The sequence below is a fragment of the Balaenoptera borealis genome, assembly GCF_965194805.1.
Source record: "Balaenoptera borealis genome assembly, chromosome: 3".
In the NCBI taxonomy this organism is placed as follows: Eukaryota; Metazoa; Chordata; class Mammalia; order Artiodactyla; family Balaenopteridae; genus Balaenoptera; species Balaenoptera borealis.
In genome coordinates this window covers 179968033-179994744 of record NC_138866.1, presented here as the reverse complement: position 1 = coordinate 179994744, position 26712 = coordinate 179968033, and the positions used below count along the sequence as shown (strand labels likewise).

Sequence of the window (26712 nt, the reverse complement as noted above, 5' to 3'; positions counted from 1 at the left end):
ATTGAGCCATACATCTGTTTTTGTGCCAGTACCATGCTGTTTTGATTACTGTAGCTTTGTAGTATTGTCTGAAGTCTGGGAGGGTTATGCCTCTTGCTTTGTTCTTTTTCCTCTGGATTGCTTTGGTAATTCTGGATCTTTTGTGATTCCATATAAATTTTAGGATTATTTGTTCTAGTTCTGTGAAAAATGTGAGATGACAATTCTTTTGTTACTTTGCATGATGGACCCTGGTACACACATTGCTCTGATGGTTGTCCTGTTTCCAATGTGATCAAATGACTAAAAACCACGCCTTGGTGAGTAGTCACAATGTCACGTCTCTCTCTTGAAGAGCCAGAAATTTAGAGAGCCTTGAGTAGGCTGCTGAATGTGCATGTCTTCTTTTCTTTTCTTTTTTTTAGCTTAATGCTGTTTTGCGGAAGGTCTTTAGATTAACTCTCACAATGTGGAGGCAGGTGATCCTCACTCCAGCTGGGAAGTGCCACTCTAGACAAAGCTTTGGGGCTAGAGTATAGATCTCTCGAGTCCCTTGGTGACAAGACTTGGGGCCCATGAGAGTGAGGTAAAATGGTTGAGGTTGGAAACCTGTATACAAGTCAAACTATTTTTAATCTCTCCTGTGGTAGCTCTTTGCTTTGTTCTCCTTTAGTATTTTGCAAAGTCTTTCAAGATTTTCAGCTTTTCTTAGCTGGTCCAGTGGGAACCAAGAGAAAATATTTTCTATTAATCTTGGTGGGAACATTGACAGGCGAGATTCCCAAAAGGTAGGTAAATTTCAAGGGCAAAAGAGTTGATTGGTTGACTACCTTCCCCACCTATAATAAATACTTCGTTTTAGAGACAGATCTGCATTATACTGCATGGGGGTGGAGAAGGTCCTTTTCTGACAAGATTCTTTACTGCCTTCCCCAGACACTCATCAACATATACTCTGTCTTTTTATTGCAAAGCCTTGATCTCAATTAGCTGGCAACTAATGACTATGCTATTAACTGAAAGGAAATTTAAGGGTTTTTTTCACTCAAAAGGATACGTGCATTTTAATTGATAACCGTTAAAGACTAGAGGCTATTTTGTGATTTCAGGGAGTTATTACTTAATGATGAAATTTCAGGTAGAGGGAGATCTACCAGGGACTGGAATCCGGCCAAACTGTACAACTATACCTGTAGATTTTTATGCCAATATACATCTCTTTTAACCTGGCCCAATCTGGTTTTTTAGTGTACTGTTCAGAATTAAAATTTAAGATGATTATTTTGTGGAAATGTTATCCATATACTGCAAGGTAAATCTATCAACTTAAGAGTCTGAAAAAGATGGTAAACTATATATTTATGGTAAGTGTCTGTAAAAATATATTTATTTGTTAATGAGAAGCTAAGGTGAACTAGCCGTAAGATATGCATGTGAATTAGCGTGCTGTCGTGGTTGGTTTGTAATACTAAACTTGACTTATGAATGTGAAAATTACATATTCCTAAATCAACATAATAATTCTTTGTGAATTGCATGCTCCTATAAGTTTTGAAATGGGTGTGATGTTTACTTATTTCTACATCACCTTATTTCAGAAAAGATTTAGAGGGCTAAAATGAGTAGATTATAAGTGTCCTTTAGAAGACATATATTCATTTAGCAATAAGTGAAATCTTTATTTTCTAATTTCATTGACATTTGACTTTTAGGTATTCAGAGGATGACTATCTTCAGATTATCACAAATATCCAGAGCTGTCCATGGAAGCGACAAGCAGAAGAACATGAGAAGTTTAGGTAAAAAATTTCTTCATAAATAATATGAGATAAAAAATGTTTTGTACATTTGCTTTGTCGCTAAAATAAGCAATGCGTTGTTAAAAAGAAACGTAGAAGGGGCCAAGCGACCATCAGGAACTTTTCGTTCTGAGATCCTCTCATGAGACACAAGGCCCTGTATCCCCAGCTCTTAGATAGAAATTTGTATTATGTTGCTGAAATTAATTACAGAAATCTCAACTTCAAAAAGAAAGTTTTTGTTGTACTTTTTATCATGTTTTAGAGGATGTTGCTGCTTCTTTGTACCAGTTGTATTTGACATTTATTTGTAAATAACATGTAGCAGTGTAAAGGAATTTTGGAAAACATAGAAAGAAAAAAAAAAATCACCTATGGTCCCAGCACTCTAGAACAAAAACTATGTTCCTTTCTGCATATTCCCTTCCCGTTTTTCTCATTAGCTTTTTAATCTCAGCAACATTCAGGAGCATGAGATGCTCCAGGTAATAACCCAGGGAGGTGCCGTCAACCTGACAAGACCAGGTTATCAGTGGATGATTACAGAGCTGTCTTGTGCTTGAATACCTCGGAGCCCATCCAGACAGAAATAAATTGTGTCAAAACAGTACCCTGCGGGGGTGCCTGGGTAGTTCTCTGGCACTGCTTCCTCCCGTTATCTGCTCATGGTGCAGCCAGGCCGGGTATCTCTGTGCCTGCCTGAGCTACCTTGCTCTGCTTTTCTTTGCCACGTGCTGATTCTTTGCTTTGCATCAACACAGGTTTTGTCTTGTGCCAGGTTATTACAATTCGGTAATATGTTTTTATCTTTACCGGTTCCTGTTTTCAAAATTTACGTTAAGCATCGACTCTTCTAAAAACCTTATTAAAGAGACTTGGCCTTCCCCTGAGATTCTCTAATGCTGCTCAGTTCTGTTTGCTGTGGGAAGCCAGCTCTTCTGCATGCAGGGTCCTTCAGTCAGTACATGCTGGAGTCATTGGACCAGCTGTCTTTGATTCTGGTGCCACTGGAGACGGGTTGTGGGCAACTCCCATTGGGTAAGAGAGTAACCTCCTGATTGGGTTAAAGCTGAAAGTGAACATCTTTCCTCCACTGGGTAGACACATGGTTGTCATGACCTCCTGTAGGATTCCATTGTCTTTCCTAACTGGCAGTTTAGAGTGTGGGATTCCTGTGTAACTACTTCATCTCCAGGACATTTTATGCTAGATCGTCCACTATAGACTGAACTTGTCCCCTCAAAAGTCATAAGTTAAAAATCTAATCACCAACAGGATGGTATTTGAAGGTGGGGCCTTTGGGAGGTGGGAGGTGATTGGGTTATGAGGGTGGAGCCCTCATGAATGGGATTCATGACCTTATAAAAGAGACCACGTACTGCTGTCTCGCCTCTTCCATCATGTGAGGACACAGCAAGAAGACAGCTGTCTAAGAACCCGGAAGTGGATTTCCACCAGACACCGAATCTGCCAGCACCTTGGTCTTAGACTCCCAGCCTCCAGAACTGTGAAAATAAATTGTTGTCTATAAGCCACCTGGTTTATAGCATTCTGTAGTAGCAGCTCAGATGGACTTAGACACAATCCTACCAAAGACTAGATTTGAGAGATTCTCGTGACAGGAAGACCTGATAGAAAGTTGCAAGGGCAATTGTAACCTAAGCGATCACAGAGTCAATGAGTAGCAGAAGAGTCTGGTTTTGAGAGACCTTTCTACCAGTGCAGAGTAGGCAAAAAAAGAAAGAGAGAGCTATGGAGGTATTGAACTTTTGAGGATTAATCCCAGATAATTAGCTGGAAGGACTAGATGAGTAGTGACACCGACAATTAAAGTTGGGATAAAGGAGCTTCCACTCCTGGCGGTAAAGTTGATTTAGGGCAAACCTCCTGAGAATAATACAAACAAAACGAAGTATATGAAACACTTCTTTTGAGGGCAATGGAGAGCTACCAAGGCAGGGGAAATTTCCAGGACTAAGATCCAGAAGAAGAGAGAAGCTGAAGGAGAAGAGATGCCTTTGGAGCTGCTTTCCCTCACAAGGAACTTGCTGGATGCAAAAGCAGAAGCATGGAGGCGAGATAGAGACATAGAGCAGGGCTTCCAGCATACCCTAGAAGAGACCAGTTCTCTAAAAGACTGAAGCCCAATTGAAGTCATTTGCATCCTCCCTTGGATTTAGGTCTGCCCTTAGCCTAGATGCCTGATAAAAACAAAATAATCCTGGGGAATCATTTAATCCATTGAGTGTCCCGAATAGAACAGAAAGGTAGAGGAAGGGCAAACGTGCTTCCTCTGCTTGAGCTGGGACATTCATCTTCTCCTTGGCCATCAGCCTTTGGACTCCTACTGGGACTTACACCATTGGCTCCCTTGGTTCCCAGGCTTCGGATTTGGACGAGAACTACACCACTGGTTTCCTGAGCCTCCAGCTTGCAGACCGTGTACCGTGGGACTTCTCAGGCTCCGTAATCATGCGAGCCAATCCCTCATGATAAACGTTCTTTCTACATAGCTATATTTACAAGAATAATCCTCTCTGGAAGAAGGTGACCTCCTTCTGAGCCTTGAATGATCTCTGCAAGTTTTTACGCACAACGTCTAGCTCAGTTAAAAAGGGAATTCTTTTTAAAGGTTTTTTCCTTCTTTCTCTCTTGTGTGTGTGTGTGTGTGTGTGTGTGTGTGTGTGTATGTGTGCACGTGCAGGCACTAAAAATCAGGAGTCTCTTGGAATCCAAAGCCGTATGAAAGTCACTGGTGCAAATGATAATGGATAGATGCTGTATAGATGGCTGGTATGCAGATTGACTGGCCATTTTTCCCTTAGAGCCATCTCAGTGTAAAAAGTGCATCCATAACTGTGATGATTACCCCATGGTAATCATCTATCCCTTCAGTGCCAATTTAAGTAAACATCTGGGACCGTAACACTTATTGTTTGTTGTCTTTCAAGAGAACAGTCATGGTGACATTTATTTATTTACTTGAATATTTATTATATTGGTACATTCTTTTTATGCGCATATTTGTAAACTAAATTATATAAACCCTCATCAGAAATCTGTGCAATTAAATCGTAATAAACCATTCACTTTCCTCGGTTTTTACTGATATAGCTGGCCAAATCTGGGGAGTTTCTGGCTTATTTATAAAGCTGGCATTATAGAAATGTCCCCTATTATTATAGATGTCAAGTAACTAAATAGTATTGTATTTTATTTTATTTATTTATAGCAATTTATACCAAATTGAAGAAAAGTGAAAGGTGGTAATATTCTTTTAGCAGGAATAACAAAAGTTACATTAAATTCTAAAAAATATGAGCAAGTGAATATATTCTAAATCCAGCTGTAGCCTGATTGTTGAAACTCTCCAAAGTTGACACCTAGGGGCTATTTGAAGATTATGGGACTTTGTGGTCACAGGATCTCAAAATCAGAGAGCTTTTAAAAGCTTTCCTTAAATAAATATGCTACTCGCTAGCATAGGGCATACATTTTATTTATCAACAAATATTTGTTTCGGGATTACTCTGTCAAAGCACAGTAGGCTTAAGCCTGTTACAGTTTCAGACACAAAGTAGAACCTCAGTAAATATGTATTAAATAAATGGGTGCGTGAAAACCAACAAGGGAATGGAGGGCTTTCTTACTGATATCAAAGAAATTGAAACAGTTTGGAGAGACGAGAAATAAAAGTGTGACTACTTATGATTTAATGTTAAAATGAGTGACGTATACAAACACCGTAGTATATCAGTGCTCGGTCACTGTGGGATGTAATTTCTTGAAACGTTTTGTGGAAAGAGGCAGGACTGAGCTGTAGCTCTGAAGACAAGTGGAAAGAGAGGGAGAGACCAGGAGTGATGGGACCAGGAATAAACATGAGTAAGTTTCAAGACCGGCTTCACTGTTGCAGTGAACTTGTTCTAGAGGGTGCTTTGGATGCAGGGGATAAGTTACAGGTAGATGAGGTCGGCCTGATGATGCACAGGACTCTGATTATCAGAGTAAAATCCTTCCACAGGCTTTCTGTAGAGACCAGGAACCCAATAGGGATATTGCCGGCAAGGGAATTACATGATGAATCTATTATTTTAGGGAATGCATTCAGTCAGCAAAGTCTTAGGAGGGAGTGAATAGACTGAAGGGAACCAGAGCAGTCAGGGGCTGGTGGTAGAAAGATGACTGCAATGTGATGAAGATCTAAAACATCGCTGGTAGCTATAGAAATAACAAGGAAAGGACACTTGGCTGTGAGCTCCTTGAGGACATGGTTTATTTTTTTTAATCTTTGTATCTCCTGTGACCATCACATAGATGGTACCCAATAAACAGCTGTAGTATACATGACTGAAAAAGGGGCAGAACTTGCTTGCTTATTGATTCCTAGTTTTCTAATTGAAGGAGAAAGAAAAATAGAGTCAAAGAACCATGAGAAAATGTGGGTCTGGTCGATTGGGGTAATAGTGGTGCTAGTGACAAGTAGAAAGATTTCAAGGGGAAACTGCTTTTGAGAAGATAAGCCTATTTGGGGCAGGCTGTGTTTGAGATGACTTTGGGACAACCAGATGCAGAAGATGTTGTTTCCTTGGTCTGGGATAAACATGTAAGTGTTGAGAGAAAATGGGCTCTCCCAGAAAAGAAAGTTTAAAAGCTAGGTTATGTAAGAAATATGGCCCTGGAAAAGCCTATCTTCTCAGCGGTCTTAATTTTTTTTCCATTTAACAATGTTTGTCCGCTTTTCATAGATTCTTAACCTTTTAGTCATTCAGTAATTTAATTGTGAGTCTGAGAACTTGTACCTGGGGTTTGAGTCCCTAACTTCCCTCAACCTTTACCTGGAAACATCTGAGCTCTATATTGGTGGTTCCATGAAGCCCTTGAAATTGTATGTGATACTTTGCACATGTTTCTGGGAAAAAGATCCCTAACTTCATCAGATTCTCAAGGAGCCTGGGAGCCCCAGAGTGGACTAAAATATTTCTAAGAACTCTTCCAGACCTGAAGCTCTGTTTGCTTTGGGGATTGATTGTTTGTTTCACCTTCCATGTAAGCATGATTATCGTTAAGTTTAGGTGTGGCTATAGCTCAGATTTATCCCTACTTGTAATTCTAAATTAATTAATTAAATTAATTCTAGACTTCAGTTATGAATTGTTATTTCTGTGAGATCGTAAAGAGGGATCTGAGTAAGAGTTGAAAATGTCCTACCCCCTTTTTTCTCCCTTGGCGTGTAATTCCATTTACGTATAACTGTACAAAGTTAAGAATGTCAAGCTGTCTGCCTTCTGCTTTTAAAATCATTAATTAATTTTCCTATTACAATTATTTTCCCCAAGCACAAGTTGGTACACGTATACTAATTTGTGGAAAATCTAACCTGGATTTCAGTTTAAGAAATTATAGATGGTCCCCCATTTACGATAGTTCGACTTAACAATTTTTTTATTTTATAATGGTGAAGAAACAATATGCATTCATTAGAGACTGTACTTCACATTTTGAATTTTGATCTTTTCTGTAGTGTCTGAGGACAGAGGGAACAAAAAGTGTCCACCGAACTGAGAAGGTATCTTGAGGTTGAAGAATGAGGCAGGCAGCTGCATATAATCGGTGGATCCGTTTATTATATGGTAACTTACATACAGGGTAGGATCAGGCAGACGTTGGTCCAGAGCATGTGCAGCTGTACTCTGCATCTCCGAGGGGCAGCTGGGACAATTTTATAGTTAACCTAGGGTATGGGGGTATGTGTTTGCAGACAGCAAGTGCATTCGTAAGTCAAGATTTATGATGGGGAGCTAGTCTCATGGGTGCCAGGAATATGTCCGCGAAGGTCTTTATCACTGTTTGGAGACTAACACAGCACAGAAACCACTTGGACCTAATGATGATTAAACAACATCTATGAACTACAAAGCCCTTGACAACAAAGAAGAGATTTACCCCCAGTACAGTCCTAGGTAGGGTCATTGGAAGGACAGGAGGCCTGGGATGGCATCAGTATGCTAACAGCCGCGCACCAGGATAGCGATACATACCTGATATCATTTCGTGACGCTGGGCAGCTCCCAGGCAGCGTGGCGGTCACGAGTGTGAATAACCCACGCACTGACAACCATTCCGGACCCAGACCACCATTCTGCTTTTCATCTTCAGTACAGTATTCAATAAATTACAGGAGATAGTCAGCACTTTGTTATAAAAGAGGCTTTGTGATAGATGATTTTGCCCAGCTGTAGGCTGATCTAAGTGTTCTGAGCACGTGTAAGGTAGGCAAGGCTAAGCTGTGATGTTCGGTAGTTTAGGTGTATTAAATGCATTTTCGACTTAGGATATTTTACACTTCTGTTGGGTTTACTGGTGTAATCTCATTGTAAGTGGAGGAAGGTCTGTATTGGTTTCCACACTGTCTCCCTGTCACGATTAGAGATGGGTAGGTAATCATTTGCTTGAGCAGGACACTTGGATATTTGAGAATAATGTTACCGAGTCCAAGCTTGTACTTCTCGCCATACAACAGGCCAATAAATTGAGAGGTGAGTTGTTGGAGCGAGGACGATCGCCTTTATTTGAAAAGCCAGCAGACTGAGAGGATGCTGGACTAGTGTCCCAAAGAACCATCTTGCCCGGGTTTGGACGCTAGTTCCTGTTATTGCTGCAAATATTTTCTGGTTCCTGCCAGACTCAGGAGGGGATGCGTTAATTCCTTTTTTCCTGCAGCCACTCACAGGTGGGCCTGGTCAGGATGTTTCCTGTGAGCGAAACAAAGGTATTTTAGCTTAAGCCTCAGGCATGCGAGGCAGCGTTCCTAGAGATGGGCCATACTTTTACATCCCTTTAGTGATAATCTAGCAAAAGCAATAGAGCAATAGAATACAAAGGTTGAAGTAAAAGAAACAGATCCAGTATGGAATCAGATGTGCTCTTCCCTATTACAATAACATCGAAATACTTAAATTTAAATTAAACGTGTTATGAAATGCTCCCGACTCCTCTTCCTCATCGTCCTCTACTTCGCCCTTGAAAACTCTTTTGTGAAGCTCTGGAAACTTCTGGTAAGCAGGTTTTATCCCAGCAGAAGATCTTTGAGCTTCAATAATCAGTCTTAGATTCCCTCGGTAACTTGCATGGTTATTACTGCATTAGCTTTCATGAACTGTTTTCTAACTTAAAAGAACTGTGTTCATTTGTGTAATCAATTATAGAAAGCTAACAGGTATACAAGCAACAGAGCTTAATTTTTATTTTACTTTCACTTTTTTTTTTTCCAGAAATAGTCGCACAATTATTTTGTTTTGGGTTTCTTTTGGAACCTCTAATACCATTTGATTTCTTGAGACAGCCCTATGTTTCACAGACGTGAGTTTGAATACAAAAATGACTGAACATAATCAGTATTTACTGAAAGCATAGTGGCAGAAAATGGTGCTATTGTATAAAGGCACATGTTTATTTTAAGGCTCGTGCAAATGAGATGCGTTTCAAATTACTTGTAAAACAGGTATTTTGTACCTGATTACTTTGTTACAGATACCTATTACGTGGTAGCAATTTTAATAAATCTCAAATTATCCCCTCAGGTTTGGTTCGATGAAAATTTCTTGAAAGTAACTTTGTCTTTCTTTGTGTTGGATATAAAAGAAAAGATTCCATTGTTGTCTTAGTAGATTCCTTGATATTTCTAAAATAACAGCCAATGTGTTGCTTTCATTTTTATTTGAGCTCCTTGGACAAAATACAGTGTTAAACAAAAGAAACTTACAGACTACATATCACATACGTTAATTTTTTTACTATGTGACACTTATATGTTTGATGATTTAGCTATGTGAAAGGATATAAATTCTGCAAATAAATAGATGGTTAAGTTAATCAATATTTTTCAAGAAGTCATAAAACTGAGCAACCAAACTTAGTTTGACCACCAAAGTTTTCAACTATTTTCTAAAATATGTCTCCAAAAGCAATAGCTATGGTTTGATTTTAGATAGCATGTGGTGAACTCACTCCCTGTTTTTTTTTTTTCATTCAGTCAACACTTAAAATTATTAAGTCCCAGACATTTTGTCTTGTAGCATAGATTTCTTGGAGAAAAGCAAAAGTCATCTTTATCAGGGGCTGCTTTTGATTGTACAAAACCATGTTCATTTTTCTGAACCTCTGTTCTCTTCCTCCTCATACCCTTTAAATTGCTGCTTACGATTCATGCAGGGTGACTATGGTGACAGCTCAAAGCAATACATATTTTTTAAAAAATTTAAGAAGATGTTTGCACTTTGTGATAGGTGTTTTGGGTCAGTTGTCAGATTGAAAAAGCTTCTTTCCCTCGTTTCCTCTGCCTCGAGACCATTTTTCAGTGTTAATATTCTGTCATACCATTTTCTATTTGTCATGCAGCCTGCCTGTGCATTTAGAAAAGCAACAAAAACCACACCATGTCATTACATCCGCTGTATTTAATAATAGAAACTGGCTCTGTACATTTAGGGACTAGTTCCTGTCTTAGTCTTCAGAATATAAACTTCGCCATAAAAATGCATCAAACCACATGGGATTCACTGATCTTCTAAATGTTATTTCAAAAACGTTATCTCCCAAGTTGTACTCTGTATTAACCATATTGCTTTATGCTCCTAGGTCGGAGAAGTCTTCTTCTAGACCACCCTGCCTTTCAAAACCTCTGCTCCTTGTTACGTTGCTTGGGGTATCTTCATTGGTACCTTACATTGTTTAAACACTGGTGCAATGTCCCTGTATATGTAGAGATCTTTCTCCAGTGTTTCAACATTATCTCCTTCACTTCTGAGTTAACGTTTCAGTGGAGTTCCTGTCCTTTGCTTTGACAGTCATAGTCTTTCATATTTTCTTTACCTTGGTTTACTTATATTCTACTCAAATAGATGAGCTGATCTTTCATAAATGTCAGAATATCAGTGTACACATATAAGGGCAAAACTCACTCATCTGAGATGTGGATGGAATTTGGTCTTTATTCATTCTCTTCCTTAACCTGAAACTTCTGTGAATCCCATATTGAACAGGGAATCATATACCCTCTTGGATTTTCCTATGGCTGCCAGGTTATGAAGCAGAACTTTGAGTGGGTTGAGGTAAAGCTAAAATTGTGAAGTGTGTGAAACTGTCCATTTATTGTATATTTCAAAACGTATTGAACATCCAGCTCTGGGTCAGGTGCCTGGGCTTCCTTCCACCCCGCCTTTTTCATCTTCTGTAAATTATCCCAGTTCCTTCCTCATTTCTCTCTTGCTTCTCAATGCGATGCCTCAGGGTCCAGAGACACAATGGGATGTCAAGTCTCCATGTTCCCAAATGTTTTCTCCCTCATCCTTCCTCAAAACTCCACTTTCTCTGTGTCAGACCACCCCTGCCGTGGGACGTACTAATTCATGTTACGATGTGAATGATGAATGGGTGGCTTTTTTGAATGCCATGCCTCCCATTCTGTATCTAACTGGATTCATTAAGGACAGTCACCAATGTCTGACTTTCTAATTCTAAATGTCTAGGCCATTTTGCCTTCCTAATGTTGTGAGAGAGCCAAGAACTTGAAGGTAAGACTCTGTGTGATTAATATCATGAATTAACCTGAATCAGGGATGACTATCAATTCTCCCATCCTATCTTTCAGTGTGATGCCAACCTGATAATCCCACAAACTAATAACAGATCCACTCTGGGTTGCTGGAATTTCTCCCAGTGGTCTGGGAGGCTAGTTCAATCTCACGGGTGGTTCTGTTTTAATTTAGGTATAGGCATATTGCTAAAAGAGGTAGTGTCTATTTGAAGCCCGTAATTCTTCTGATCTGTTGGGGCTGAAACAGAATGTTTTCATGCCTTTTGAATCCCTGCGAACCACTGGAATTCTTAGATCATTGTATTCTTAAAAGCAGTCTATTTTTTGGACTTCCCTGGCAGTACAGTGGTTGACTCCGTGCTTCCAGTGGAGGGGGCGTGGGTTGGATCCCTGGTCGGGGAACTAAGATCCCACATGCCGCATGCAGCCAAGAAATAAAAAAGGAAAAAACAACAACAACAAAACCAATCTATGTTTTTAGCGTGAAACATATATTCATTGTGAGCCAGTTGATTCTAAAATCACAGTATTTTGACATGCCATCTTGATTTGAGTTTTCATTTCACTTCTTACCCAAAGACCCTTCTCCACTACACAACCGAACCCTGGAAAGAGTTGTCTATACTCTCTCTGTCTTCCACCCACATCTTTAACGACAACATTTCACCTATGTCAGCAGTGACCCCACGTGCTAAATCCAAAAGGCATTTTCCCTTCCCATTTTGTTTGAGCTCTCACCTCTTACCAGGATTTGGAAATGATAAACCATTCCTCGCTCCTTGAAAGATTCTCACCCTTGGTTTCTGTGTTGCTCCATTTGTTCTTTTAGCTCCTTCCTCCTCATCCCCATATCAATCCATCCTCGAGTCCTGTTTGTATTTTAGAAATGTCTCTCTAGAATATGGGAATCTTTGCTGGTGCATAGGAGACACTCCATGACTGACTATGGTTGGGGGGACCCTGTTTGCTTCATCACTATTTCTCCTTTGGATTACTGCAGTGACCTTCACGATGGTCATCAGCCGTCATGCTGGTACCCTTCTCCTCCGTTCTCTATACGATAGCTGGGTGGCTTTTTTACAAAATTTTATTGGAGTATGGTTGATTTACAAGGTTGTGTTAGTTTTGGATGTACAGCAAAATGATTCAGTTATACATATATTCATTTGTTGTCAGATTCTTTACCCACATAGGTTATTACAGAATATTAAGTAGAGCTCCCTGTGCTATACAGTAGGTCCTCGTTGGTTATCTATTTTATATATAGTAGTGTGTGTATGTTAGTCCCAAGCTCCTAATTTATCCCTCCCCACCACATTTCCCCTTTGGTAACCGTATGTTTGTTTTTGAAATCTGTGAGTCTGTTTTGTAAATAAGTTCATTTGTATCATTTTTTAAAAATTAGATTCCACATGTGAGTGATATCGTATGATATTTGTCTTTCTCTTTCTGACTTACTTCACTTAGTATGATAATCTCTTGGTCCATCCATGTGGCTTCAAATGGCATGATTTCGTTCTTTTTTATGGCCGAGTAGTATTCCGTTGTATATATGTACCACGTCTTCTTTGGATGGGTTTCTTTAAATGGAAATTGGGTGATGACAGGTGGTCACAACTCACTTCCACCAAGCCTACCCCTGCCCCAACCTGTTTGGAATCCACTGGGTGGTGGTGTTGTTTTGCGGGGCCCGGGCAGGGTGCATTCAAAACTGAGACTTAAACTCCCTTAAGGCCCTATATTTCCTGGCCACTACCTACTTTTCCGGCCTCACCTCACACCACACTCCGCCTGGCTCTTTTTGCTCCATTGCATTGGTCTTCTGTCTCATCAAATGTCTGATACTTGCTTCAGCCCCGGAGGCTTGACAGCTCTGTCCCTTCTGCCCCCCATGCCCCTGTTCGTGTGCACTAACCTTTCAGATCCCACATCCGTCATCTCTTGTTCAGGAAGGCCTTCCCTGAACACCCTGATGAAGTCATTGCTGCTGTCCTGTGATGAGATTCTCCTTCATAACACTGATCACAAGTATGGATTGGAATTTTGTGTGTGAGATTAATTTATAGCCCTGGTTACCTGTGATCCATGTATTCTATAGAGTGCAAAATATTGATGGGAAAACATCTTCATCAGGAAGAACCAAGAATCTTTCTAGATGGTTCTAAAATGAGTCAGGGCTCAGTATAGGAACCAGGAGTTGGAAAGTATACTCAGGTTTCTGGGCTCAGAGCATAGGCTCAGCTTCACATTGGCTTCATGTGTCTTATTTTATTGACCTTTTGTTTGTTTTCCATAGTCGTTGATTTTATATTTGATCTCCCTATGAATGCTGAGTTCCCACGAGGGACCATTTTACTTTGGACAAGAGGCACCTGGGCAGTTGTTTATTTGTAGCATCATTATCATTCTTATTAGGTTAAGTCAATTCTCCCGGCCAGTCTCTTTATCAGTTTGATAAAGATGAGTAATACCTTCTTTCATGAGTTTTTATGAATTTTCAATACGTAGAATGTTCAGTACAGAGTCCGTTATATGTTAAAGTCTCAATACTTGGTCACTATTATTATTATTATTGTTAGTTTAATATCATTTTCCTAGCTTACAATGAATATTTTACTAAAAATAGTAGGTTGCAGTCTTCCTATGCATCATCTGCAGTAGAAAAGGACTTACCTTTACAGGAACTGTCTGTGGCTTGTCCCTCCCTTTCAAGACGGCTGGTCAAATCGTGTTTGGCAACACGCTTCAGAGGTCCAACAAGGAATGACTTTGAGTTGCCTGAAAATTAACCAGCCTAATTCTAGACAGAGCACAGAGTTCTGCATCCCGTTCTTTCCCCAGATTACTTAGCCCCTCAATGGGGACGAAACCCTAACCGTACCCCTAACCTTAATCCTACCCTGGCAGGTTCAGGATACGATGCCTTATCTATTGGGCAAAGCCTGAGGGAAGAGATGAGAAGTCAGGATGTGGAGGGAAACCAGAGGCCAAAAGCAAGAAAATAAGTGCCCAGGTCCCGGAGGCCAGGCAGAAACAGAAGCTGAGCTTGGGGCTGAAGCCAAAAAAGCAGAATCCCACTACTGGGCATATACCCTGAGAAAACCATAATACAAAAAGAGTCATGTACCAAAATGTTCATTGCAGCTCTATTTACAATAGCCAGGACATGGAAGCAACCTAAGTGTCCATCATCGGATGAATGGATAAAGAAGATGTGGCACATATATACGATGGAATATTACTCAGCCATAAAAGGAAACGAAATTGAGTTATTTGTAGTGAGGTGGATGGAGTTAGAGTCTGTCATACAGAGTGAAGTAAGTCAGAAAAAGAAAAACAAATACCGTATGCTAACACACATATGTGGAATCTAAGGGAAAAAAAAAAAAAGGTCATGAAGAACCTAGTGGCAAGATGGGAATAAAGACACAGACCTACTAGAGAATGGACTTGAGGATATGGGGAGGGGGAAGGGTAAGCTGGGACAAAGTTAGAGAGTGGCATGGACATACATACACTACCAAACGTAAAATAGATAGGTAGTGGGAAGCAACCGCATAGCACAGGGAGATCAGCTCGGTGCTTTGTGACCACCTAGAGGGGTGGGATAGGGAGGGAGATGCAAGAGGGAAGAGATATGGGAACATATGTATATGTATAACTGATTCACTTTGTTATAAAGCAGAAACTAACCATTGTAAAGCAATTATACTCCAATAAAGATGTTAAAAAAAATAAAAATTAAAAAAAATAAAAATCAAAAAATAAACTGCAAAGAAGTGAACGTCAAAAGACATAAGCTGGAGTCACGAACAATCTGGGCACCTTGTTTCTAACCCGTAAACTCTCTCAACTCCAGTTTTCTCATCTCTAAAATGGGAATGGGGGCTTCCATGGTGGCACAGTGGCTAAGAATCCGCCTGCCAATGCAGGGGACACGGGTTCGAGCCCTGGTCTGGGAAGATCCCACATGCTGCAGAGCAACTAAGCCCGTGTGCCACAACTACTGAGCCTGCACTCTAGAGCCCATGAGCCACAACTACTGAGCCCTTGAGCCACAACTACTGAGCCCGTGTGCCACAGCTGAGCCCCCATGCCACAACTACTGAGCCTGCTCTCTAGAGCCCGCAAGCCACAACTACTGAGCCCGTGTGCCACAGCTACTGAGCCCATGAGCCACAACTGCTGAGCCCGTGTGCCACAACTACTGAAGCCTGTGCGCCTAGAGCCTGTGCTCTGCAACAAGAGAAGCCACCGTGACGAGAAGCCTGAGCCCCGCAATGTAGAGTAGTCCCCCACTCACCACAACTAGAGAAAGCCCTCGCGCAGCAACAAAGACCCAACGCAGCCAAAAATAAATAAATAAGACTACTTACTACTTTAAAAAATAAGTAAATAAAATGGGAATAATTATATTTTCTATCTCCCTGGTTGTTGTGGGCATCAGATGTCATAATAGGTGTGAAAATGCTCTGGAGAGTGTACAGTGCTTTACCAGGGTGAGGTTTGTGAATGCTGATCTGGTTGGATACTTACTATGCATTGGAAAGGGTGAGCTTTTTGACTCCATCTACCAATTCAGATGCTAATCCTTCCTGAAACATCCTCACAGACACCCCCAAAAATAGTTTTACCAGCTCTCTGGGTGTTGACTTGGCTCAGTTGACAGGTGAAATTCACTATCACATCTGGTGAATACCAAGTGTCCTTCATTTCTTAATGTCTCTTGCTCTTTTTACACAGGAAGGGGGAAATTGCCATGCCCATTATTGTGAGCACATCTAGTTGACTTTGGAGTCACCAAGGATTAGAACTGACTCTGTTTTTAGGGATGATGGGAAATGGAATAATAGAAATAAAATTCCATTTTGTTTTGTTTGTTCTAAGCATCTCAGCTCTATACTAACACTGGCTATTATGGGGATCTTTACCATGCAGGTGACCTGGGAAATGACAAAGAGCATACATTTATAATTCTGCCACTAACTATAAAGGCTTACAATGTCCCATTAGTCAGTGACCCAACACAGGCTGCAGAAATGACATTTTGGATAATTATTCCGATGTTTTTCCTGGGATGTTATTAGGAGTGATTAGGTATTTAACATTGATTTTTGATAGTGATTTCTTTAAAAGTGCAGGGGGGATGGCTAAATCAATTCTGGTACATTCAGACAGTGCAACACTACTCCAGCAATAAAAAGGGACAAATTACTGACATACATGGCAACATACATGAATTGCAAAAACATTTATGCCAAGTGAAAGAAGCCTTACACAAAAGCGTATATACAATATGATTCTTTTTTAAAAAATTAATTAAATTTTTAAAAACATTTTTATTGGAGTATAGTTGATTTACAGTGTTGCGTTAATATGATTTATATAGATTTATATTTATTTATATAAATTTATGTATATGTTTACATAGATTCTGGAGCAGGCAATACTAATGTTTGGTAAAAAAATAATCACAAAAGTGGTTGCCTTGAGGTGGGGGAGGGCTGGAGGTGGACTGGGAAAGAATTTGAGGGAATTATCTAGTGGGGTTGGTAATATTCTGTGTCTTGACTAGGGATTGGGTTACAGGGATATATGCACTTCTCAAAACTCATTGAATGCACTTGGGATTTTACTGTATGTAAATTCTACCCCAAAATACAAAATAATGATATACATGCTGAAGTATTTAGGGGTGAGGTGTACTGATACCTGTAATTTACGTTGAATTGCAATAACTGTAACAACAAAAATGGATCGATGGATAAATACACAACAAGGCAAATATGGTAAAAAATTACTTGTAGAGTCTAGCTGGTCGTTATTCACATGCTCATTGTCCAATTCTTTCAACTTTCCTGAGGGTTTGAAAGTTTTATAATATAATAATTGAAAACATAGTTTCAGAAAAAAACAATTTTTTAAAAAAATTTTGGCCACACTGCACAGCTTGCAGGATCTCCGTTCCCTGCCCAGGGACTGAACCCGGGGCCACAGCAGTGAAAGCGCTGAATCCAACCCACTAGACCACCAGGGAACTCCCAGAAAAAAAACTATTTAAAAACCCACAAAGGGTACTTTGCTTAGTGGGTTTTTTCCCTAATAATTGCATTTTTAAATTTTTATTTATTTATTTTTGGCTGCGTTGGGTCTTCGTTGCTGCGCGCAGGCTTTCTCTAGTTGCGGCGAGCAGGGGCTACTCTTCCTTGTGGTGCGCGGGCTTCTCATTGCTGTGGCTTCTCTTGTTGCAGAGCATGGGCTCTAGGCGTGCGGGCTTCAGTAGTTGTGGCACGCGGGCTCAGTAGTTGTGGCTTGCGGGCTCTAGAGCGCAGGCTCAGTAGTTGTGGCTCGTGGGCTCTAGAGCGCAGACTCAGTAGTTGTGGTGCACGGGCTTAGTTGCTCCGCGGCATGTGGGATCTTCCCGGACCAGGGCTTGAACCTGTGTCCCCTGCATTGGCAGGCAGATTCTAAACCCCTGCGCCACCAGGGAAACCCTGCTTAGTGGTTTTTTTGTGTGATGCAATATTCTTTCAAGCACCAAATATCCTTAGAGAAATTAAGTTACTTGTAAAAGGTAAATGAGAATCTATTCCATTGCCTTTCTCAACATGCTGCATAAAAGAGACATTTAAAATTATAAACACATAAGGATTTCTGAGTTTTTAATATGTCACATGAATTGTTATGAAATTAAATTTATAATTACAAATACTTAGTGTCATATTTTTGACTACACATCATTTCATTTTCAATTTTTTCTTTTGTTGGTCTCCATGAGCTATTAGAAATGGTGGGTTCTGAAATGCAAAGAGAAATAATAAGTAGGTGATAGAATTCAAGTAAGAATGTACTATTTTAATAATATCAGCTAACTGATACGAACTAATTTGAAAATCTTGATTTTTAGGGTACAAATAATATCACAGCACTGACTTTTCATACCCTGAGAATTACTGGCATTCATGAAGACTGGAATATAATTCAAAATGACTATGACAGATTAGAGCGTTGTATTCTTTCAAAAGAACCAAATTCAGTAGGAACATATATAAAAGTATACCCTTCAGGACCAAAAACCAATAAAAAAAAATATGCGATGGGAAAGGGCCAGTTCAGAATTTAGGGTATCAGTACTGACCACAGTCAGCTCTGTCTGCTGAATAGTCACTGTTCCTTGTGCTATGGTGGGATCCAACTTTAATAAATATTTTTAAGTAAAATGGAGAAATTAGTAAAGGTTTGAAGATGAACAAGGTGACATTAATGAAAAAACTGGTCTTATGGAGAAAATCTGAGAGAAGAGGCAATTCTCTAAATGCTTCAAAATTGAAGAGGTTCAAGTTTTGCTTGATGATTACCATTTTCAATTACATGAAGTGTTTTTTTATGGAGAGATTCTATGAAAAACTAACCAGGGAGGTGGATTTAAGTGAAGAGAGTTCAGTTGTGCAAATCAAAGAGTCTCTTGACTTCAGGGTTGATTAAGCTGTGGAATAATTATCGAGAGACACTATGGAGTCTACATCCCCGGAGAATTACATAAGCAAAATATAAATTCTGAGTGGTTCTGGATTCACCTGCCAGAGGTTGGGGGCAAATTCCGACAACCCCTGGCAGGACCTTTCTGGGTCTGCATTCTGACAATAAGGTTTCACTCCATAGGAATAGTTTCAAAATATAGCTCAGTATTAAATTACATTTTTCTGGGCTTTCTGTAAAGAATGGCAGCTTTAAATTCACGTCATTTAAAAATTCACTCTATTAAAGTACAGCAGTGTAGATATGGTTAGCAGTACTGTATTGCATACTTGAAATTTGCTAAGAGGGTAAATTTCAAGTATTCTTACTATAAAAAAAAGAAGAAAAAGAAAAAAGATAACTATGCGAGGTGATGGACATGTTGATTAACTTGGTTATGGTGATGATTGCACAGTGTGTATGCATATTAAACCATGAACATAAACAATTTGTATTTGTGAATATTTTTTTTTTGGCTGCACCATGAGGCTTGTGGGATCTTAGTTCCCCAACCAGGGATCGAACCCCAGACCCCCTGTTAGGAAGCGCAGAGTCCTAACCACTGGACCGCCAGGGAATTCCCCGTTCGTATTTGTGAATTATACCTCAGTGAAGCTCAAAAAAAATCACTGTATTGAATGATGCTTCTTTTCATTGAACTTGTCTCATAATAAATGATTACATATTGCTTTGGTGATGACTTGTGACACTGGTCTTAATTTAGTTTCTGTACTGTTTAATAAAATAATTAGAAGGTATTCTGTCATTTTCTCTTTGTTGTTACAACATTATCATGAGAAAGAAGTCTTTGTATTTAAACCATTATATAATCAGTATTTCCTATGGGTGACTCGGTCCCTATCTGAGTGTAAGTACGTTAATGTTCTTTGCTATTTAATCCTACCACAGCACTCTTGCACCATCCAGGGACAGTTAGAATGGAATGAGATAAAAATGTCATCTTTGTGAATGAGGTATCTTCTCTCTGAAAGTCAGTATGGCAAAATCCTCTTCTGCGTTTTCCATCGTCATCTCTATTTTGGGTTTCTTAATCTTATTCCTTGACTCACTTTTATCCTTATCCTTCGCAGAGTGAAACTTGCTTCGTGTTGTGATGCCGTTCAAAACTTCATTGTTTCTCAAAATAACACTCCCGTCGGGACTAACATGAGTTACGAGGTGGAAAGTAAAAGCGAAATCCAAATCAGAGAGAACATTTTTGATATGTTGCCAGTGGTGAGTGAGAATTTCTTGTGGTTTGTGTCACCATTTAAGGTGAATGTTGGCTCAGATTAAGATATAAGAATGGAGCAGTTAATTCATTAAAATGCCACACTGTTGTGTTGTGTAAGATATGTATGGCAGTCCCTTTTCAGAAGGCAGTTTTGAATACTTGTGGCTCTGCGGGGAATGGTATTTATATCTTAAATGATAAGCTCTTCCAGCCCTTGAGTCTTCATGACTCATCCTTGAATGAGATGAGGTACTTGGGCTTTCTGCATAGTAATTACCAGGGCTTGGGAAGATGACCATTTTTCACCTGCAATAAGACTCCTCCAGTTGTCAGTTTCAGTGACTAAATCAATTCCTTCACAAAGAACTGTAGGTTTATGTGGCTAATCTTTGGGAAGTAAATACTTAAGAATTTGCGGTCCGTAAACATAACCTCCACAAGACAGGGATTTTTATCTACTGTGTTCTTATGTATCCCAAGCTCCTAGAACATTCCCCAGTGCACAGATGCATTCATTACATATTTGTTATTTAAACTAATGAGTAATGATACTGTATCATTACAATATAAATCCAAACTTGGGGGGAATTTTTCTCCTGAAAATATCCCACTGCTGATGAAATACACTCTCAGGCATCTTTTTATGATTTGATGAAAAGCAATTAGGCCAAGTCAGTGGTCAAAATGGGATCGCTTTATATATGCAGTTTACCAACTGTAGAATATTCAGTGCTTACAATTAATTCCATTTTGCTGGACTTTTGACTTCTTTCAACTATTTTATTGTCATGTAAGTTGTTCCAATTTTTTTTTTAATATTACAATTCAAAGGAAGTATAATTTTCTGGGAATGAACGAAAAATCAATATAAAATGTTAGAGAAAAAATATCGCACATTTTCCGGAAGGGAACGGGGACCAAAAAAATAACTCATAGGGCATTCTGAAAATCCCCTCGTGATGCACTGAAATTACCAATAGCTGAAAAGATAGCAACTAAAGAATATTTATATCCTTTATCAGGGAACGCCCTGGGGAGTTCCACAGAGAGCAACTCTTTCACCCTTGCCATTTTTGCTAGTGTTTTCCTTGCTTTAGGCTGGTCAGAACAGAGGAGCTGCAGGTATTTTTTTGCTTCTGATTGGCACCTTGAAAAGAATAACTTAGCATAAGCTTGATAATTCTGGGTGCAATTAACAGCATCCATTTTCCAGATTAATACTGACTTTTTTAAAACTAGGGGGAGGAAATTCTGAAGTTAATACGGTAACAGCTGCAAAGCGAGGGCACTTTTCTGTGTTTCTTCAACATTCCCTTCCACAGACACAGCATCCGAGGTTGCTTCCCACACCCCAACCCTGCTCTGTTCTGTGGGGCACACAGCGAGCAGATCACAATAGATGCTTTGGACGAGATGTTGTGAAGTCACTTACTCCAAAGCTTTGCTAAGTTACTTGAAAAGAAAACCACGAAGCTGGTTTTCAACCAGAGTTAGCAACAAGCAGGCAGTTGAGTCGCCCAGATTTGCGTTTCCTTAGGAGCCTTATTTTAAGGAACGTTGAAATTGTCATTTATTTGAACTCTTACTGAACGTAAGATAACAAAGCATATGGATTTTTTCCTCCCAGTTGACCAAGAAACCAGAGAAAAACGTTCATTATTTTGAGTGCTTAATTGGAGATATGTTCCCCTCAGTAATCTTTTCTATTGTACCATAAAGAGCCTATTTGCATTCTTCCCTGTCTGTAAAATTCAGAATTTACTGTGGTATCGGTTAGTAAACAGGGTCTGAAAACATCTTGCGCTAGAAGTTCAGTGACTTGAAGTAGTCCAGGGTCTGTGGGAACCATTCATTAAAGAGCCAGTCACTCTGCTGGGCGTCACACCTGTACAGGGAAATAAGGCACATCCTTCAGTTAACCTTTCACCCCTTGAATGACAGACAGCACCTGTATAATGTGTCGTGGTTAAGACCACGGACTCTGAACCATACTGCCTGGGTTTGAATCCCAGCTCTGCTGCTTTCTAGCCCTTCCTTAAACTCATGCCTCCGTTTTCCCATCTGTAGAATACTCACAAGGTTGTTGGATGGATTCCATGTGTTAACAAGTTACGACCTGGGAAAGTGCTTCTCGCACCTGAAGCACAACATGATTTTTCATGTTTATGGACAGACGCAGACATGCTGAAAGAGAGTTCTCGTCACTCGTTTGGCATCTCCCAATGCAGATTCAGGAGCACAACGGGAGTCAGGGTGATTCAGGATCTGTTGGGCAGCTCAGAACCACGCCGGTCCTGGGGCATTGCCAGTGGGGCTGGTACACGGGGCGGGAGGGTGCCCTGATTCGTAGCAGTGTAAATATCCCCATCGTGGCGATTGTAATTTACCAGTGGTTTCACAATCGGCTGACAAAATTCCTGAATATTTACCAGTTGGTGCCCATAAGCTGGTACAGCTGGGTTCCAACATGGCACCGGGGGTTGCACCCAGGTGGCCATTGGGCCAGTCGTCACCCATCGAAAAGCAGTGATCCTCTGGGCGAGGTCTGCAGTAGAAGAGGGGGGAAATGAAAAGTAATAAACATGCTCTCTGCCCCTGGGGACCTACACTCACATTCTGGAGGCAAAGCAGGTGAATCAGGACTTCATCATTGCGGAACTCTGAGGCTGACACCCTTGCTGCTGGTTAAGGTCACATCATTACTTCTGGAAAAGTGACCAGCAAAGGCAAAGTACACTGTCAAATTGAAAAGTTATGTTTCAGACCACGGAGCATTTGGTAAAAGTGGGAAGTCTTTTGGGGTCGGCCAGTTGGGTCCTTGGAGGAAACAAAAATGATTCCGGCCTTAGAAATGAATTTGAAACAAGTCAGCAAAGAGTTACTGGGCCTCCCTGAAGCACCGTGGCTGATCATTTACAGAGATCGCAGGCATAAATCTCCTGTCATCACTGAGCTGGAAGGTCTAACTATTTAAGAAGCACAGAGAACTTTCACTAAATTATCTATTAATTTTCTGGCCAAGAATAGAGAATTTAATGCTACTTTGGAATTGCTTTTTCTATTTTTGGCTGAAAATGGTCCTGTTTGTCGGAAAGGCCCATGTGGGATTTTGCCATCCTCAATTTATTTACTTAATTATGTGATGTAATATACGTTAAAGTACATTTTAAGAACAAGTGTATTATATTTTGTATTATTACATTATGTTTGTCTATGATATGCTATATATTCCTCTCAAGAGAAATGAAACAGGTTTACAGGATTTTTTTATGATGTCATAAGTTGATTAACATGCTGTGGTATTGCTTCTTGTTCTTTTTCTTTCCTTAGCATGTGTAAAAATTAAGCTACTTGAATTAAGCTGATGATGTTTATGGTTCTAAAACTAAAGCTATTTTATGGCAGTTTTTCCCTTTCTCCTGATAGTCTCAGCCTTTTGTGGGGTACCCCTACAATCAGTGTGCGGTGGTTGGAAATGGGGGGATTCTGCATCAGTCTCTCTGCGGAGCCGAAATCGATAAATCCGACTTTGTTTTTAGGTAAGCTCTGTCAAATTGGTTTCTTTGACATCCAAGATGAGCTGGATATTTTAAATGAATAGGCTAAAGATGCTCTGTGTAAATTTTGACCTTTGAACTCTGTTGCTTAAGCCTACAGTTTATCTAGTGTGTTTCCAAAAGTGTTAAATGAATCATGAGTTCCTCTGACTGTTGCTATGGTCACTTCACTTTCCAGAAACCCCGCATGAAATCATAGTCAAAGAGGGTCTTCACTGCAGGACTTGTCAGAGCCTTCAGTATATTAAGGATACTTTTTTTTTTTTTTTTTAAACAGAGCATTTCAAGAAAACTTTGTTCTCAGGTAATACTTGTGAAAATGCTGACTTAGATATTGTATAGACACACAACGTTGTCGTTTATTTAGGTTTCTGGCCTGAAATTTTTTAAAAATGTGCAGCTTCTAAATTCTGATCTTTTAAAATGTTTATATCTCAATACAAGCTAGCTTGCCAAAACAGAAACAAAAGTGGTTTCTCTGTGTGTCTGAACTAATAAGACAAGCCACAGAGCATCTCCACTTTCAGAATATTATGGAAAGAGGATTCATCCCTGTGAGGGTGGATTTCAATTGAAATGCACCTTTTTATAAAGTCAGTTGAAATCCGTTTCTTCCTATTTCAGGAGCACCGATTGCATACATCAGAGGAGATCCTTTGATCTTTATTGATTTAATGCTGCCCATTTTAGCACATGAAAAAGAAACACGATTCTGAATCAGTAGCTCCCCCTCACTTTAATCTCATTTAGAATTTTATGCTGAAGATAATGACAGAACAACAGACCTGGCAGTCCAACCATTATTGAATGTGTTCCTCATGATGAATGTGAAAATGGCCAATACCTGCATGATTTAGCTATTTTGTTAAAATACTCAGTATGGAAAAACCATAAGGAAGATAAATAATTCTTTTTGTAATAGACTTTTTTATAGACTGAAAATTCCCAAAACATCTGGGGTGAATATTATGCCTAAACATCCATTTTACTTTATAGCAGATATAAGAAATACAAGTTTAGGTTTAACAAGCAGGAAAAAAAAAACCCAAAAACAAAAAACTCAACAGCTACTTAATTTATAACTCTAAAATAAATAGGTATATTTCTAGATTCTGCATTTGTTGATGCCAGCTATTTTTCTGAATATAGAGTTCCTTTTGAAGTTAGCCTTCCAAACTGAAAGGTCAAATTGGGGCTGTACATGGTTGGTGGCATTAGAATTTATTTAATTTTTAAGCCTTTGTCTATTTTGGTCGTACATGTTTCATATTTTATAAAACCATCTGGAAGCTGATTTTAATTTTTATTTTTTTTCATTTCAGAAGATTGGGAGCTGTCAGTTAAGTGTGTAAGGAGCAAAAATAGGCGCTGAGTGGCTTTACTGTACTGTGTATATACAATACCCAATATTTCCCCTAGGGGTCTCCAATGATACCATATTGGAAATCATCTTTGAGTCTTCAAAAGAATATGAGACTGTTCTAGAAAGTAGATTTGTTACAGGAAGCCCACTAATGAAGACATTTCTGTGGCCTATTATCTCAATTAATATTTATTTTTCCCAAGGTGCCATATTTGTTTTCTGATGTATCTTTTTTATCAGTGAGAGAAGTACATGTTTCATTTATTCATATATTTCATAGAGCATGGAATAGAATATTTCAACCTCATCTTACAGAACACATCAAGTTTAAACAGCCTTCCTCAGAGATGCTCCCTTTTGTATATATAGCTTTAAAGAAATGGTCTACTTGAAATTCTGTAAATGATACTTTCTCTTTTCTGTGTGACAAGAATATAGTTACTCAAAATTACAATTCTTAATTTGTTTTCCAATTTAAAAGCAAAATAGTACTCAAAAGAGGACGAGAACATCAATATGAAAACATCATTATAAGAACATTAAGGCTTTATTTATTAACAGCTTAATTTGGTGGAAAAACAGTCCATATGGGAATCAGGAAATTTTGATTTTTTTTATATAGCCTTTGCTTCTGACAGACCCTATAACCTTAGTCGCAATGCCTCAATTTTTAAAAATCTGTAAATTGGTGATCATACCTCCGTGGGAATCTAATTAATATAAATAATAATTTTAATAAAAGGATCATGAACTCTTCAAAAGCTAGGCAAGGTGTAATTGTCATTTCTAGTTTTGTTACTTATAAAGGGCTTACATAATACTGAAAGCATTTATCAAATTCATTTATTTTATCCAATATTGAAATGCCAACTAAGAGTTCAGTACTTCTTAAATGGTTTTCGATGGAAATCAGATGAATTCTGAGGACCCTCTTAACAACAATAATTTTCTCCAATAAAATGAGAATGATCACGTGTATATGTGTGGATGTATGTGGATGTACTTTTTTTTTTTCACAAGTTATATTTTGAGAATAGTTTTCCTTCCAAATTTCAGGTGTAACCTCCCCCCAACCACAGGAAATGTTACCAGTGATGTTGGCACTAAAACCAACCTGGTGACGCTAAATCCCAGTATCATAAGACTAAGGTAAGTACCTCAAATTACATAAATGTTCAAGAACATTTTTCTCATTATTTAACCTGTTTCTTAGTCTGAGCACTAATCTTGTTGCTGAGGCTGACTTCTAATACAGCTGGAATGGCTTTTTAGGAAAATATATAAGAATATATTGGTAATTTAGGTTGTGGCTCATAAGAGGTATGTCCAGTTGTACTTCTAATGTCATAAGCTGAATGTTGCTAATCCAATGAGAACTTTTTAAACAATAATGAAGTTCCTGTTTTAGATTTCCTTTCAGAATTTTAGTGTTACTCTTGTCTTGATAGCTCTTTCTTGAAAAAACTTAGTCTATTTAGAAGCTTCAGAGAGTAACCCTTAGGAGAACCTGGCAAAATCAAGTTTTCACTTCGGGCGGTTTATTACTAAAAAAATAATTCCTGTATTTTATTTTCCACAATGTAACTACTACAAAATGTTGGCTGTTTAATAAAAATCCCATATATAGTTTTATTCAACTATTTTCATCCGAAGTGACTAATAAT

At 39.1% G+C, this 26712-nt stretch overlaps 1 protein-coding gene across 3 annotated transcripts in view; it reads left to right on the top strand.

Moving 5' to 3' along the window:
- The window catches only part of ST8SIA6 (ST8 alpha-N-acetyl-neuraminide alpha-2,8-sialyltransferase 6), a 261570-nt gene that overhangs the window by 206516 nt on the left and 28342 nt on the right, over positions 1 to 26712 (top strand). For all 3 annotated transcript variants that reach the window (XM_082385522.1, XM_082385521.1, XM_082385523.1), the window contains 4 exons: positions 1692 to 1778; positions 19986 to 20130; positions 23555 to 23667; positions 26105 to 26197. In XM_082385522.1, coding sequence (XP_082241648.1) covers positions 1692 to 1778; positions 19986 to 20130; positions 23555 to 23667; positions 26105 to 26197 — 438 coding nt within the window. The remainder of the gene's footprint in view (positions 1 to 1691; positions 1779 to 19985; positions 20131 to 23554; positions 23668 to 26104; positions 26198 to 26712) is intronic.